The 15,841-nt window shown below is 31.8% G+C and overlaps 1 protein-coding gene across 1 annotated transcript in view; it reads right to left on the minus strand.

Annotated features, from left to right (window-relative positions):
- The window catches only part of LOC125065809, an 82,337-nt gene that overhangs the window by 16,651 nt on the left and 49,845 nt on the right, over nt 1–15,841 (minus strand). The window contains exons 3-6 of the mRNA XM_047673643.1: nt 14,866–15,083; nt 6,489–6,627; nt 4,873–5,022; nt 3,821–3,964 (exon numbers count right to left, since the gene is read on the minus strand). Coding sequence (XP_047529599.1) covers nt 3,821–3,964; nt 4,873–5,022; nt 6,489–6,627; nt 14,866–15,083 — 651 coding nt within the window. The remainder of the gene's footprint in view (nt 1–3,820; nt 3,965–4,872; nt 5,023–6,488; nt 6,628–14,865; nt 15,084–15,841) is intronic.

Here is a 15,841-nt window from a genome sequence, read left to right on the forward strand (position 1 = left end):
TTAATTTCTCATGCTTTTTATTAATGTTTCTTATTATAAATAAGCATACATACATACATACATACACACACACACACACACACACACCTACATACATACATACATACATAAACAGCCTGTTAATTTCCCACTGCTGGGCTAAGGCCTCCTAAGGGTTTCTTATTAAAGTGATTTTTAAATTTAAGCACATAATATACGTCAATCAGTCGCTTGTCTTTAAAAATTGATCACGTGTAATTTCGTAAGCGCTGCGTAACTGAAGATGTTTAAGATTTCAAACAGACACTAACGTTACAGACATTGATGTCGAAATATAAAATTTTATTTACTAATATGGTTTTATATGTGAGACTGGAAATACTTACTGATTAATACACAAGGACAGTCGATTCGGTACGTTTTTTTTTTATACGAAGTAAAATCATTCTCTTGCAATGTTTAAACATATATACGGACAGATATAAATATCATTCCATGTAAATAATGAAGATAGACGGAAGCAACTCGAGCGAGTAATAGAAAACAGTTGCAGAGTATTTTATCAGTCTACGAACAAGAAATAAATTAAATTTATAAATTCAAATCGAATACAATACAAATTTGAAAGCCATTTAAATTTTACAAGTTAAGAAATTTCTATAATCAGTCAAAATATACTTCCAAGGATCTTCTAAGCAATTTTGAAATTAACGATTCACTTGCAGGCAGAAAGTAAATGTAAAGATACCGCCGTTTTGAAAATTCGCTTTGGCAGACTGACAAGTAACGAAGAAATCACGCCTTTACACCAATTAAAATTACGATTTTGTTTATGCTTTTTATTTAATTGTATATCGCGGAATAAGGTTTATTTGTTAGTTTTCTACGCCGATAGTAAACTAAAATGACTTAGTTCTAATTCATCTATTAATAATCTTTTTTTTTATTACACATATTTTTGAGAATAGCAAAGGTCGTAAATTATAATTGACTATTAAAACATAACTACATACTTAAATACCTTGTTAAGTTATTTGATATGTTGTTCTTTCACTTAAGATTATTTTATATCTATCTATTTTATCTTTATATTAATTTGATTTCGCGATATGCAAAGTAGCTATTAATTTTTATTTTAAGATAATTTGCAAAGTACTGAATTTTTTTTTTTTAAATAATTATTATTATAATGATTTATTTTGTACGTCGTATTTAATAATGTTAGTTTCGGGGTCAATAGAAAACGCCTAGTACCATGCGTGTATCTATTATAAGCTTACAATATTTTCAACATAAAAAATATTTGTAAATTCATTGCAGTAAAATTAATTCGAGTCAAATTGAGTGACGTCACCGTCAATAGTGTACATTTATGATTCAAACGTTGATTTTTTGGCTAAGTTATGAAATCTGTCGTACATTCATTACTTGTGATTTTTTTGTACAAATAATTATTTTTGACGAATCGATGTTATCGAAAATTAGACGAACGTCAACAATGTAAGTATCAAGTGTGCATAAGCCTTGAGCTGTTTTACTATATAAGTAAGAATCTACTGAAGCAATTTCGATAAAAAATACGTCTTTATGTATATCAACCAAGAATACTCATCAAAATTTCATTCGGCTGCTGACCTTCAATCCGAAAACACGAGAATGAATTATAAAGGCAAACAAGGCACACTAAAATTCAGTGGCGTTTGACTGAATTTGAGCCCGTGATAATTAGTTAAAATCTCTCGACAACTGGACTCGACTCTGTCGCGAACAGAGATTAATTTATGACCCACGGAAGATTAAAAAATATAATGTTCTATTCAGTTTTGTGACAAAGATTTTACATCAACCATCAATCTATATTAATATTTTAAATGCGAAAGTAGCTCTGTCTATCGGTCTGTCAGTTGCTCTTTCACGGCCAAATCATTGAACTGATGTTGATGAGATTTGGCATGACAGGCTACTTTTTTGACAATCAATCCCTAAAAAATGAACGAGGACGGGGAGGACTAGTCCTTTATAAAACTGATACCATAAAGAAAATAGAGTATGATGGAAATAAAAATAATCATATCAATCATAAAAAAATAACATTTAACTTCATGTTCTGTTATATTTTTAAACAAAAGCATGATAAAACCCTGCCCAGTACGGTCAATTTCAAACCGAACTCCCAAATATTTCGAATTCACAAACAATTTTTCCAAACATCAATACTCAATGAACAAATGTTTGAGAATCAGGGGAAAACAAAATAATAAAAAAAATAATAAAAAATGACAAACTTTTTGAGTGATCGGTCTACTCTCGGTACGGAATATTGAAACAAAAAAAAAAAAAACTTCTTCCATGTCAAAACAAGAATGGATTGCTTTGTATAAATTCTCCTTCGGTTAAAATAATTATATCAAAATAACAGCGAGAAAGAAATTGTTTTTTGTATAGATTTATTGTGTTTATATTGAATAAGTTTTCATAAACGAATACGAATAAATCTAAGCATTTGATTCATTATTATTTCCAAATAAAATAACTTCCTCATTGGGTTAGTTTCTAGGTTGAACTGCTGCAAGATATCTGGGTCCTTGATAAAAACCTCGACGACACAAAAAGTCGCAACTCGGTGTTCGGTATTTTGCATTCCTTTACCTCTGATGACGTGTTTGTTAAGTTTCTTTATAATGATTGTCTTTAATCATTCAAGAAACACGAAATATCCAAATATATATTTTTTAAAATTTTTCATACATACAAAATATACTGCGTATCTATTTGTTTCGAGCGTTCCGAGTACAAAAATCACGACGACCGTGCCAACGGAAACCAAACGCGAAGGTACAGTTTTTCGACTATTCCCGGGTTGCATTTTCGTTTCGAGTTTTATAAATATTTGAAGATTTTATAAAAAAATCAAGGGGCTAGGCGTGACGTATATGAACATAGAAAAATATTTTTACAAGTTTATTCCTCGCTCTCTGTTTTTATTATAAAATCATTTTGAAAAATATAGCTCTAGTTTTTGGTATCAATTGTAGAAAGCCTCCCAATTTTTTTTAAATACGATCTGAAGCATTCACCTTTAGTTAGGTCTCGCTGGCTAAAGATATATCAACTAGTTCTACTTTTATCTGAATTATAATTGAAACTTGGCAGGTGATGACGTAATACTCGACCAATGAAATTTCAATATGTCGCATTAATAAATCTCACGTCGATCATAATTTTATAAATTGCCGAATAATCTTGGGGTATTATACTCCTATTTGGAATTTGATGTGCAAAAAAAAAAATTTTTTTTTTCCTTTTTAATATATGAGATATTTTTGTTCTTTTAAACAAGGCATATACATTTTTGTTTGTAATTTCTCGTTTAAATTATTCATTTAGAAATTATGTCTAATATCCCAAAGGTGTCAAATGTAACTACAGACGCCAGGCACAAGGGACATAATATCTTAGTTCCCAAAGTTGGTGGCGCATTAGAGATGTAACCATTTGGTAGCCACTTACCATCAGGTGGCCATTTGCTCGTCCACCTAAATATTTCATCAAAAAAGTGTCATACACAATTTTATAAACCCAAAACAGATTATGTTACTAATTCTTACTTGTAATCAAATATTTCGATATATTTCGATTAGAAAATCGTTACCTAGCTAATTACTACTCCGATATGATAAATTCCGAGACATTTATAACTAGTACATATATGTATATTTGTATCTTAAATTTAAACTACGAGTAAACTGTCTAGAGTCGAATGAACTAACGTAAATTTAAACTAACTAAGTAAGCTATGAGAACTTATTAATTACTATAAAGTTGACAAACTTCAACTTACCACAGGTGTAAACAACTTTCAAGTAAGTACGGCTTCCAGTCCTGCAAGGTTTCCCGAACATTTTACTGTCCGCAGACAGAACGCAGCGCCGTTTTCCGTGACACTCTCTCATCGCTGTTTCCGTTGCGTAGGGCTCCAAGCATGCTATAAAATATGAATATTTATTAATTCAGTTTTTGAAATTATAACTTTTTTATAGCTGTAACAATTGCTTTCCTGCTTGGGAGACATGTCTACAACCAAATAATTTAAACACATTATAAACGTAAATTGGTGGTACCTAACCAGGTACCACCCATTCATCATATATTCTACCGCCAATCAATACTTAGAATTGTTGTGTGAAAAGTACAAGTACAGTGTAACTAGTACTATGTACTAGCATTCCTTTATGCATAACTTATAAAACATTTCAGTTCCCAAAACCGGTGGCGCATTGGCGATGTAAATAATTTTAAAAAAGAGTGTCTATGGTCATCGGTGATCTAACATCAGATGACCCATTACCTCATCAGCCTAGCCATACCATTTTATATAAAAAAAAATTATTGAAAAATTAATTTATATAAAAAAATATAATATTAAAAAATCTCTTATCATATACATTAGCAATTTTAATTCCGTCCAATCTTACATTACAAGTAAAAAGTATCCGCCTATTAATATCTCGACTGGACAAAGGTGTCTCCTCTCGATGAGAAGTTTTCGAGTATATTCCATTACGCAATTCTAATGCAGCTTAGTTCATACATGGAATAGTATCTTGATACTTTTGGGGATATATAATATATTAGAGGAACTGTATTTGTAAATATTAATGTAATACGAAACCAATGTAGTGGAATTCAAATAAACGCAGCTTGAAATTGTTCGACAAGATAAGAGAACCTTTTCCCTACCGCTATCGCTATAAGAATCCAAACATATTCCAGTACACAATCGTGCGGCTGAGTTTTGTACGATCCCGAAAAAGATCCGACGATACCATGGTACGCAATTTTATCTGATGTTCTTTTATAGACAACGTTATAACTCTAGGGATCGGTACTCACTTTCTTCTTTCATTCCCCGCGGCTGCGGGCATTGTATTGAATCGTACTCGGTCCGCCCGTACTGCGCTGAATATATGGCTACTCTCGAGTGTGGGTTACAGCTTAAATGAAGCACGTCGTTCTCACAGCCCACTTTACTCCGGAATTCATCTGCCAAACGAAATGTTATCTTAAAACACAGTATCTAGTCTCAAATTCAATTACAAATACATTGTTATCTTAAAAGCTTTTAGCGACTTAGTCTTTTCTGTACGTTTCAACACTGTTTTAAAGAATTAAAACTCAGCACTCAACTGTATTACTTTTGTGTGACATCCATAATGAGATTTTAAATATGCAGACAGATGCAATGCTATAAAAGCTATAAGATTGAACAATGTAGTTGATTTTTACGTTATATTTTGTTGCTGTCTGTACTTCAAAATTCAAATTAATTTATATTAGCAGTCCTTAACCCTCTTAAGGCCTAGAGTTTATTTAATCACGCTGCTCAATTGCGGGCGTATGGTAGTATCATCATGACGTCAAGCCGTCAAAATTTATACGACACGATATCCAATTCTCGCTATTTTTTCTTAAACACAAAATGATATATAGTTAACTTTATATTTATTTCAGCACGAATTTAATTTAATAAATATATACAAAATATTTAAATTAACTGGATTTATTATTTGCATAAACATTAATTCGTATAAAAATATTGAACCCATGGTCGAATAAAATGCAAATAAAGTGATATTAGATGCTCAGTGTGCAGCCAATACAAAAGAGGTCATTCTAATACAATACGTAAATAAATTGCATAATACAAAAATGCAAATAAAATCACCACAATCTCTTTGTGTTATCATTATAGCTTCTCTTGGCTCTTTTAGACTTGCATAGAATTTTATTGGCAATTCCCAAAAGTGTTTCAAGAGTTGAGAGCTGGAGGCAGGAATTCTATCACGGTGCAGTGAATACTGAATTGTTAAGATGGCATTGGGGTTAGATATTCATGTGAATTCGGTAGTTCGAATGATTCCTCTTTTCATGGAGAAAATAGTTTTGCATATTTTAAAGCGAACGTTACCATCTAAAGATTATTTGTGCCAAGGAACCTGTGACCTGTTGGGAATTTTGCCAATCACGTAGACGCTAGTTTGAATGGTGAACAGTTCTTGTTAAACACGACTTGATTGATTTTGTTATTTTTAGGTCATACGAAGTTAAATCTTATACGAACTGACTACCTAACTACTTGGAAAATTCTTCTGAATATACTATTTTTAATACTACTAACCAGCTCTTTAAGGATAGACATATTATGGTGAATGACTATTAAACTGTTTAAGGGGCAAAAATTTGATCAAATATATTTTTATAAACCATCTCTTGAGAAATGTTTTTTGGAATAAATTGATAAATATTATCAAATAATAAAGTTTTCTGAACAATCTATATATTGATAAAAATTTAATAAAAATCTCATACGTTGGAAAAAATAAATACATACAAACAATCAGGCTACTATAACTAATGATAGGTCATAATATTGAATTTGTACATATTCAAAGTTTGGATAACCGAGGCTTAAAGATTAAGCGTTAAATATCAAAAGTTTCACTACTTACATGGACGGCACTTGTAGGCTACCTCGACGAATCTGCGGGATCCTGGACACGGGTCCACTCCAAAAGCTTTAGGGCTGGTATGGAATTTACACTGACGCTTCTTCTGACACGCTTCCACCACCGTCTGCAACAAAGAATACTATCTCATATTAGTTAGTATGCCGATCTTGTCATATATGAATTTAATTCATTAATTTTATCCGGTAATCAATGAACATCTAAGCCCATTTGAATTTACATGTGCTTAAATTGGGTTCATAATTCTTATTGTGCTCGGTGGTGAAGGTGAAAACATGATTAGGAAGTATGCATGTGTCTGATTTCAATGAAATTCTGCCACATATATATTGACCTCGCATTGGAACAGCGTGTCGAAATAAGTTCTACAGCTTCTTCTCGATGGGTCAGAAGGCCCAGCATTGGAACATTTACAGGTTGTTAGTATATTATAAGCCCAAAAATGGCTTTTTTACCATATTCACAATCCCTGTCCTTATTCCTGCAATTAAACTGGATCAATCACCATTCAAACCGGAACATAGCAATTTAAAATAGCGATGGAATAAAATTATGATTGGAATGCACTAAGACGTTCTGCACAAAGTATTATGGGACGAGTAGTGTAATTAATATTTTATAGGTTATTTATAAGATTATTACTGTAAATAATTTGTATATGAAAGAACGATGGCTGTATTAATTCTTGTATTCAAAATTTATATATAATTTTTATACTAACATTTTATAAATAGAAAATTTGAATTTTAGTATTATATATATTTTATTGTAAATACATAGTAGAAATTGAATAACCACATAATATACAGTAACTATAATTAGGATTTGCTGAACTTATGTGTTTCTGTCAGATGCAGGCAACTTACCAAATGACTAATGAGGTTCTGCTAATCGTACTGCCCTTGTGAAATCTCGGTTGGTTATAATAGGAGCTTACTAAATCTTTTATAATCACTTTGTCATTGTATCCTAACGTTTTATTTATAAATCTTAATAATATAACTTGAGGTAGTGTTAGAGTTTGTTCAAGTTCTTCTTGGTAGGTACCACCCATTCATCATCTTACCACCAATGCTTAGTATTGTTATGTTTCATTTAGAGGGGTAAGTGAGCCAATGTTTTAGCTAAGGGATAGTTTTATTTATCACGGTCCAATGTCTGTGGGCGCTAGTGACTACTTATAATCAGGTCGTCCAATTGATAGTCTGCCTACCTAAGATAAATAAAAATCATTACAAATTTTCTAATTCAATATTTTGTGTTTCTTAATTTTTGTTTCAAAATCACACTCAACTTTGGTTCATAATATAACAATTGTGACCCATAAAAAAAGAGCTCGATCATTATTTCTATAAATATATTTAAGGAATAATTAATTTTGCCATTATTGCAGCTTAAAGTTTAGAATTAGCTAAGAAGTTCAGTCTGAGTATTTTCTGGGAAATTAAATCGATTTTTTAATCTCGGCCGCTTCGATTCATCTCCTTCCTGTCTTCCGCAGACTACGTGACATTGATGAAATAATCTGTGTTTTCTTAGCACGAATAAAAGCTACTGAGCAAAGAATTGTATCCAATCGATAATGCGTCATCCTACAATTTCCTTTAAAAGTTTTATGCACAATAATATGGTTGGATGGATATGATAAATGGGTAGAGAACATGGATCTCAACTCATGATTGAGATATCAGGTCCAGGCAAATACCATGAAGCTTTCATCGTATTCATTTATGTTTAAAAAACACTAGTAAGGAACCTGCACGCTTTGATTGAAATTTGCACATTTATACCCTTCGTTTCAAATTAGAGCAGCGTGGTGTATTAAGCCCCAAATCTGGAAAAGGTTTGGGGCTTACATGGAGAATACGCTTTTGTCAAGCAGTTAAATTAAGGGGCTATTATTTTACCCATTCCTAAGCATACATACGTAAAAAAATATTTGAATTAAACATAAAAAACAATTAAATAAATGACATTTACGAGGATACAATGAAAAACAAAAGAAGATTAATAGTATTCTACTAACTTACGGGCGTAGCATAGTTCATAACAATAATTTATCAGTAGTTCGTATTTGTAGTCAGTTTTTATAAGCTTTTATTTAGCTTCCTCTGTCTCGATGTATGTCATCAAATCTTACAAATTATATTTGTTCCCGCTTACCAATTGAGCTGAAATTTTGCATACATATGTAAATCGCGTGATAATGCAATATTATGAATATTATGACATGGTACTGATCGGACTATGGAGCTTGAAGGTAGCCATAGGAACTTCGCAATGAAATGACACAACCCCATCGAGTTTCGGCTCGTTTGATTCGTCTTTACGAGTAGTTTGTCTTTAAGTGATAACCAGGGTCTGATGATGAGTCTGAAAGGTTCTCATAGGAACTTTGTAATGAAACGACGCAACCCCATCGAGCCTCGGTTCTTTTGGTTCGTCTTGACAATTATTTTGAAACTAGATAGTGACCAGGGTCTGATGATGGAACTGGAAGATGACCACAGGAACTCAGTAATTGAACGATATAAGTCCATCGAGTATGGGCTTGTTTGATTTCTATTGACGAGTAATGGTATGAGGACTTATAAACATATCATATTGCTAACGTTGTGCCTCAGGGTACCGGGGCGAACCCTGTTGAGAAGAAACTACTATACAAAGAAAGAGACGTTTAGAGAAGGAAAAAGTGAAGTGACACGACAAGATTTATAATTATATCGATGTCCAGAAGCGACAACGCTTGGAAAAAAAATGCTTAGAAGTAGCTAAATATAGAGAATACCAATAGTTAGAACAACGTTACGTTACGCGATAAATATATTTTTCGATAAAGTGTGTAATTTATTAAAGTATAAAATAATACTAAGAAGTTAAAAATGAAAAAAAAAACGAATATAATAAATCCTCAGTCCTCGCGTTTGATCCACTACCACTTACCATCAAGTGGAGTGGAGTCATATGCTAACGAATAGTTTGTAAAAAATAGAAAGTTTTAACGTTTAGAAAGTTTTAAGTTCTTAATTTTGGTTTCGTTGACATAACGACATATAATAAATGAACTGTATCCTAAATTATTTGATTTTGGGAGCAAAATTTCATAACAATATAGAACTTGTAGGTGCAAGTGCTCTGTTTGTGAATTAAACGAAACAACGTGCATGTATTTGATAGATAACACTAGTAACAAACGTCCAAGTGAATGTCAAAATGATAGCAGGTTGATTTAAGTTTGAAATTCGAACGACGCGGGAAACGACCAATACGTCAAAAGTGTAATTGTTTCGTGTAATACTTTTCATTATTTTATTATCAATTTTTGGTTTATTGACAACTATTTAATAATAAACTTTTTTGTGTTGCGATTTTTGTTTTAGAAAAGATTTCAGCTGAAGAATTTTCAGTTTCCAACTATATTAATAGTACTAGATGTTTAGCGTGGTTCCACCCTTGAACAACCGTGGATCCCACCGTGATGTTATAATATTCTTCAATAAATGGACAGTGAATATTTATTTATTAATACCTCATTATTCAATGCATAAACATTACTTCAAACCAGCCTCATATATCCTGAGGATAGCGTGGTTAAAAAAAAACAATTTGGTTACAACTGTGCGTGTAAGTATCAATTAATTCTCATTATAAGTGAAACTTCAAGGGGTCTTTTTGTCCAGGTTTAATTTTTAGAACAACTTATGTACAAGTGATATTTAAGAAAAAAAACACACGAGTTCATCCCTTATAACACGTGCAAACTCGGGTTAAGTATGCAAGATTCTACAAAACAAGCATTAATATAACACAATGTATTATATTGGAATATTTAAAATCGTACCTTACAAAGCAAATATTTCATTATAAGTTCAAACGAAAAACATATTAAAACGTCAGCGTATCGAAATTTTAAATAGGTATAAAATTCAAAAAATTCCATAAATTTTTCGTTACACAAAATACTTGTTAAACTATCATACCATATATAAACTTATATAAAATATCGTAACATAAGAATCCTTGTTGAATGATTTAACTAGAATTCTTAGAAACACTTGTGAAATTAATTAGGATATTATAAAGTACTGTTTTTCTCAAATTAATTATAGCACGAAACACAGATATAAATAAATTATCTATTTATGTAATCGTTATATACAGTATCCAAACAAAAATTTACCATATATAAATAGAAAACGACAAATCATTTCGGGAAACTTGTTATGAGACCGCGTTATTTCACAACCCCTAACCCTGGCTTGATTTGAATACAAGTAGGTTATTAGGCTAGATAAAAAACAGCCCAAGCTTATATAAAAAAAAATATATATATTCCTATCTTGACTGTGATCAATCGGTGTATTTATTATAAAAAGTTCAGTAAAGTAAGCCAGCCATTATGCTTATAATAATATACGCAGCATGGAAACTCCTGAGCTGTCCTGGACCTCCCCTGGAAGTATCAAATAAAATATGTTTTTATTATTAAACTTTATAGATGAAGGACAAAATTAAACGGCCAACAGTTCAGAAATACCTTAACGTTTAAAAAAAGGAACATTACAGCGGAAATTTCATTCTATCTTTAAATATTGAAGCGTTTTATTTTTAAAATTATCGTTTCCATGAAGAAATTAATTAAAATTATACTTACTGTAAAATATTAAAAAAGGTTACATAAAATTAAACTTACCTATTGGGTATAGGTACATAGCTTTTAATTTTCCACTGACCTGCTATTATATTTAACTAAATATGTTTTAATTGAAAACTTATATCTTTCGATTTCATCATGACTAAAGCATAATGTAGGAAGATGAGTTGCTCATGACCGATTCCGGCTATGGCTGTCAAACATTGCCAGCTTCCATTCCATTTTTTTTTTTCGTGTTCTGTTCATGTATTGAATGCGTGGAAAGCTATAAGTGCGCTGTGTCTATTCTTAAATAAAACTGCACTTCAAATTAAATAGTATAATCTGACAACAAAAAAAAATAGATTTCTTTCCAGCTTATATAGTCTTTAACACAACTATTGTTTTTACAAATATTCAGATTTCCAGATTTAGAACTAATTAAAAACACTTCGTGATAGCAAAAGTTACTTTAATTTATGTACCATGACAGTACCTACCTACTTAACAGGATCCGAAGTAAGATGTACTTTTAAATTAATTATAATTAAGAGGTTGCATCTCGTAGTTTTAATTAGATCTTACTTACATTAAGGTATCAAGATTAATATGACATGCGAGTGAACGTGGTGTCTTAGTGGTTAAATATTGTGAGTTTTTAACTGAATTAGTAACATTGGGGTTCTTAAATTGAGTTTAGAGTTTAAGCATATAGAATCGTGAGGAAGGCTGCATGTGTCTGATGCAAATTTGGGATATGTATTTATTGCCACATTCAACAGCCCATATTGGAATGGAATTTCATGGAAATGTAATGGAAGTTCCAAACCGTCTTAAAAGAAGGAAGATCTTAGCTCAGAAAAAATTGTATTGGACCAAGACGCGGTTAACCCAAAAAGATGAGCCCAGCAGCGAGACACTTACCGGTTCTTACTTAACTTAACGACTAATAATACGATTTTTTGTCAAAATCTAAATCAAAATATTCTTTATTCAAGTACTTTTATATTAAGTGCAGGTACCACCGTTTCAGAACGTAGATTCTCCCGAGAAGAACCGCCAAGAAACTCATTAGTTACTATTTTTTATCATTTAAAATACAAATTTATGCAAGTTAAATACAACTATTTATGTATATAATCTGCCTGTCGTACTTAAAAGTCAACAAATATAAGCTCCACGCTTTTTATTCATGTTTATAATCTTGTATTTAATATAATAATATGCATTTTTTATCAATGTATTGTTTACAATGATTTGAATTTATGAATCGGCAAAGTTAAAAATATCTGCAGAAAATCTGTAGTTGGGAATTCAAGATTTGGCTAAAAATTGTGTAATGCTTAATTAAGAAATACAATTAAGTATTCTGATTGGAAGATATTTATAATTTTCCGATATTTATAAGATTCCGTTACAGAAATCAATTGTAATAAGTATGTTATAACAACTCTAATAAATTTACTTTCAAAATCAACGATTGTCATACAAACGATAATATCAAGAATCGGAGAAAACCATTGAAAACCATTAACGCGTAAAATGCTGACTTGCTACAAACCTTTGGTATTGCGGAATGTAAGGGAATGAGTCATAAAAGCCTTGCTAAAAAACGAACCAGCGCAGCGACATGCCAGAAACCGTTCAATTGACGGCTAAAAGCCTCATGAATGACCTACTTTAATAGTTGCTGACAGGCCAGCCGAAAATTACGAGTAAGTCTTCGATGCTCTGAAAGAATCGGGAAATTTCAATGAAATATCTTTAATTTTAACAAAATATCAAACGCGCTGTTGTTTTTTTTAATATTGACATTAGTAGGACTGGCAAGTAGTAAATATTAATAATTCAAAAATCACCAATCGTGTGCCACAACCTTGGAAACTATGTCCGCTGTGGCTGTTATGACACTGATTTACTCGACCGTCAAACTGGAACTATTACTACGTATATGCTTGTATGTACATTATGTATGTACAGACAAACATACAAACTTGCTGGTAGGGCTTTGTGCAAGCCCGTCTGGGTAGGTACCACCCACTCATCAGATATTCTACCGCCAAATAACAGTACTCTGTATTGTTGTGTCCGGAAGGGTGAGTGAGCCAGTGTAATCACAGGAACAAGGGACATAACACCGTAGTGCCCAAGGTAGGTGGCGCATAGGTGATGTAAGGAATGGTTAATATTTCTTACAGCGCCTTTGTCTATGGGCGGTGGTGACCACTTATCAGGTGGCCCATATGCTCGTCCGCCAACCAATGCCATAAAAAACACACACACACAAATACGTCACTATTCGCTCATATTAATGCAATTTAAAACTACATTTCCATTCAGTCAGAAAATAAATTACCTCGTTGGATATTCTTTTCAAAATTAAATACAAAAGAGGTCAAAACTAGAACAAGACAAGCCAAGAGGTTGTTATAAATGCAAAATTTTCTGTAAAGTAGGCTCCGAGAATATTATTAACAGTTTCCAACGAACTCCGCTGTTTAAGTAAACATTGTCCTTATTAATAAGGCTCGGTTTGGGAGCTTCGTTTAGACAAAGTTTAGTTCATGCAAACGATATTAGCATAGTGTAAACATTATGATACTTAGGCGTATAGTATATATAATCTTATTGACACAAGGGCAAATTATTATTTTATCCCCGGTTATGACAATATAATTGGACAAAAATTTTGTCGGTGATTGGGCCGAGAAATATATTGTATCACGTGGATTAAATGAATGAGATATTTATAGGTTTTCAGTCATTATAAACAGCACTATACCATAAATAAAACACTAGCTGATCTAAAATTAAAAAAGGGTTTATTCGGACTGACTTCTAACGCACAAACAAAACTACAGCGTGTATTATATTTGTTTAGTAAAGAAAGCATTTAATAAAAAGTTATCTTGGAAATTTCGACTTCACGAGGGAAATGGGATGAGTGACTATGTCTGAATTTTACTTCTACGAACTCGGGACTGACGTCTAGTATCTTTTATAATAATAAATGATCATTCTAGTGAAATTTTATTCAATGATTGTATGAAGTTTTTCGAATTAATTGAAATCTTTTCCTTAAAAGTGAGAGAAGGCCTTTGCCCAGCAATGGGAAATTAAGAGACTGTGTTCGACTTTTTAAGTAAATTGCCAGTATTTGTGCTTGTATAGAACTCAAGGCAGATTCAAAGGAATATTATATTTTACTTATATATTATTATGGCTTTTTAAATTAATATAAAAATAAAACATTGAACGTAAGCCGATTTCATTTCTTATCCTGTTAGGCTGATATGCTCAATTTATATTTGGAAACGCGTTGGCGTTAAATATGAAAATCAGTATTTTAACGTTTCTTGGTATACTTGGAATCTATAAGAAGAAAGTCGAAACTTAACGTAGAACAGGATCGAGAAAAAATAGGATGTGAATGTGAATGAGTGGCGCGTCAATATTGCATATATTTAACAAAATAGCATAATACCGTAATTGGATTTTGAACATTTCGCGAGTGAGATATGAAGTCACAGAATAGTACCGTTGAAAATGATTAATAACTCACATATGTTTCAAATTAATAGCGATACATTTATTATTAACATAGTCACTTAAAGATTCATTCAAGAAACCACGCTCCTCCTAGTTTAATAATCATAAATATACACAAATCAAATGGCTTATAGCATAGCCATAATTTTATTAAAAAAAAAAAAATTTCCTTCTCACCTGCAATGCACTAGGCCAGACACACGATGTGTCTCCAACAACTTCGACAGCAACCGGCTGGTATTCCGTCAGCTCAGAGGCGCAGGATGATTGAGAAGCAGAGGCCCCATACTGAGCCACTTGTATACTAATAGTGGTTCCCCTTGGACATATGAGGGTCACCATTTCTTCGTCACAAGCGGCCTTTTGATGAGTTCGGAGTGTCCCAAGTAGTAATTCTGGGGACAATTATATACATAATATAAAAAACTGATACCAAGAATACAAATAGAATCACGAATCAAGATTTTTTGTACATGAAATAAGTTATTGGCCTTTGATATAGGCCACCTGATTTTATTTGGTCACCACTGCCCATAGTCATTATCGCAGCGAGAAACCATCATAGAATGTTACTATAATGATACTATATATAAATGGATACTATTTACTTAATAAGGCTTTTGGAAATGGCCTCTACTTAATAATAAGAAGCATTGTGGCTTTGACCTTGATTCGTATCTACAGAATTGTATAGTTCGGGGTCGAAATCGTAAAGAGTAAAGTGAAACCAGACCGCTATGCGGTATAATGGCCGAATAATAATAATAATACGCTAGCACTAGAAGAACTATTAATTTGCTGATAACATAAATAAAATATTATTATAAGTAGTTCTATAGTAGTAAATTAGTAATTAGATGTATAAGATAATGGATTTATTTAATACCTTCGATAAGTCTTAATTTCGTCCTTGACCTACTTCGATAAAATAATGGATAAATTTTTTTGAATCCTAATCTTTATTGCTTTGTTGTACTTATTGTATAGTCAGAGATTGTTATGTTTAACTAAATACTTTTATAGATTTTTTATTCTAAATTAAAGGTAAAATGTTTTCGATTCTATAAACAAAACTTTTGTATCAAAGAACATAGAAAATTAAGCTCACGAATTATATGGTGTTAATTTGTCACACAATTCAATGTCTCTAAGT

The sequence above is a fragment of the Vanessa atalanta genome, chromosome 8 (genome assembly GCF_905147765.1).
Source record: "Vanessa atalanta chromosome 8, ilVanAtal1.2, whole genome shotgun sequence".
Taxonomy (NCBI): Eukaryota; Metazoa; Arthropoda; class Insecta; order Lepidoptera; family Nymphalidae; genus Vanessa; species Vanessa atalanta.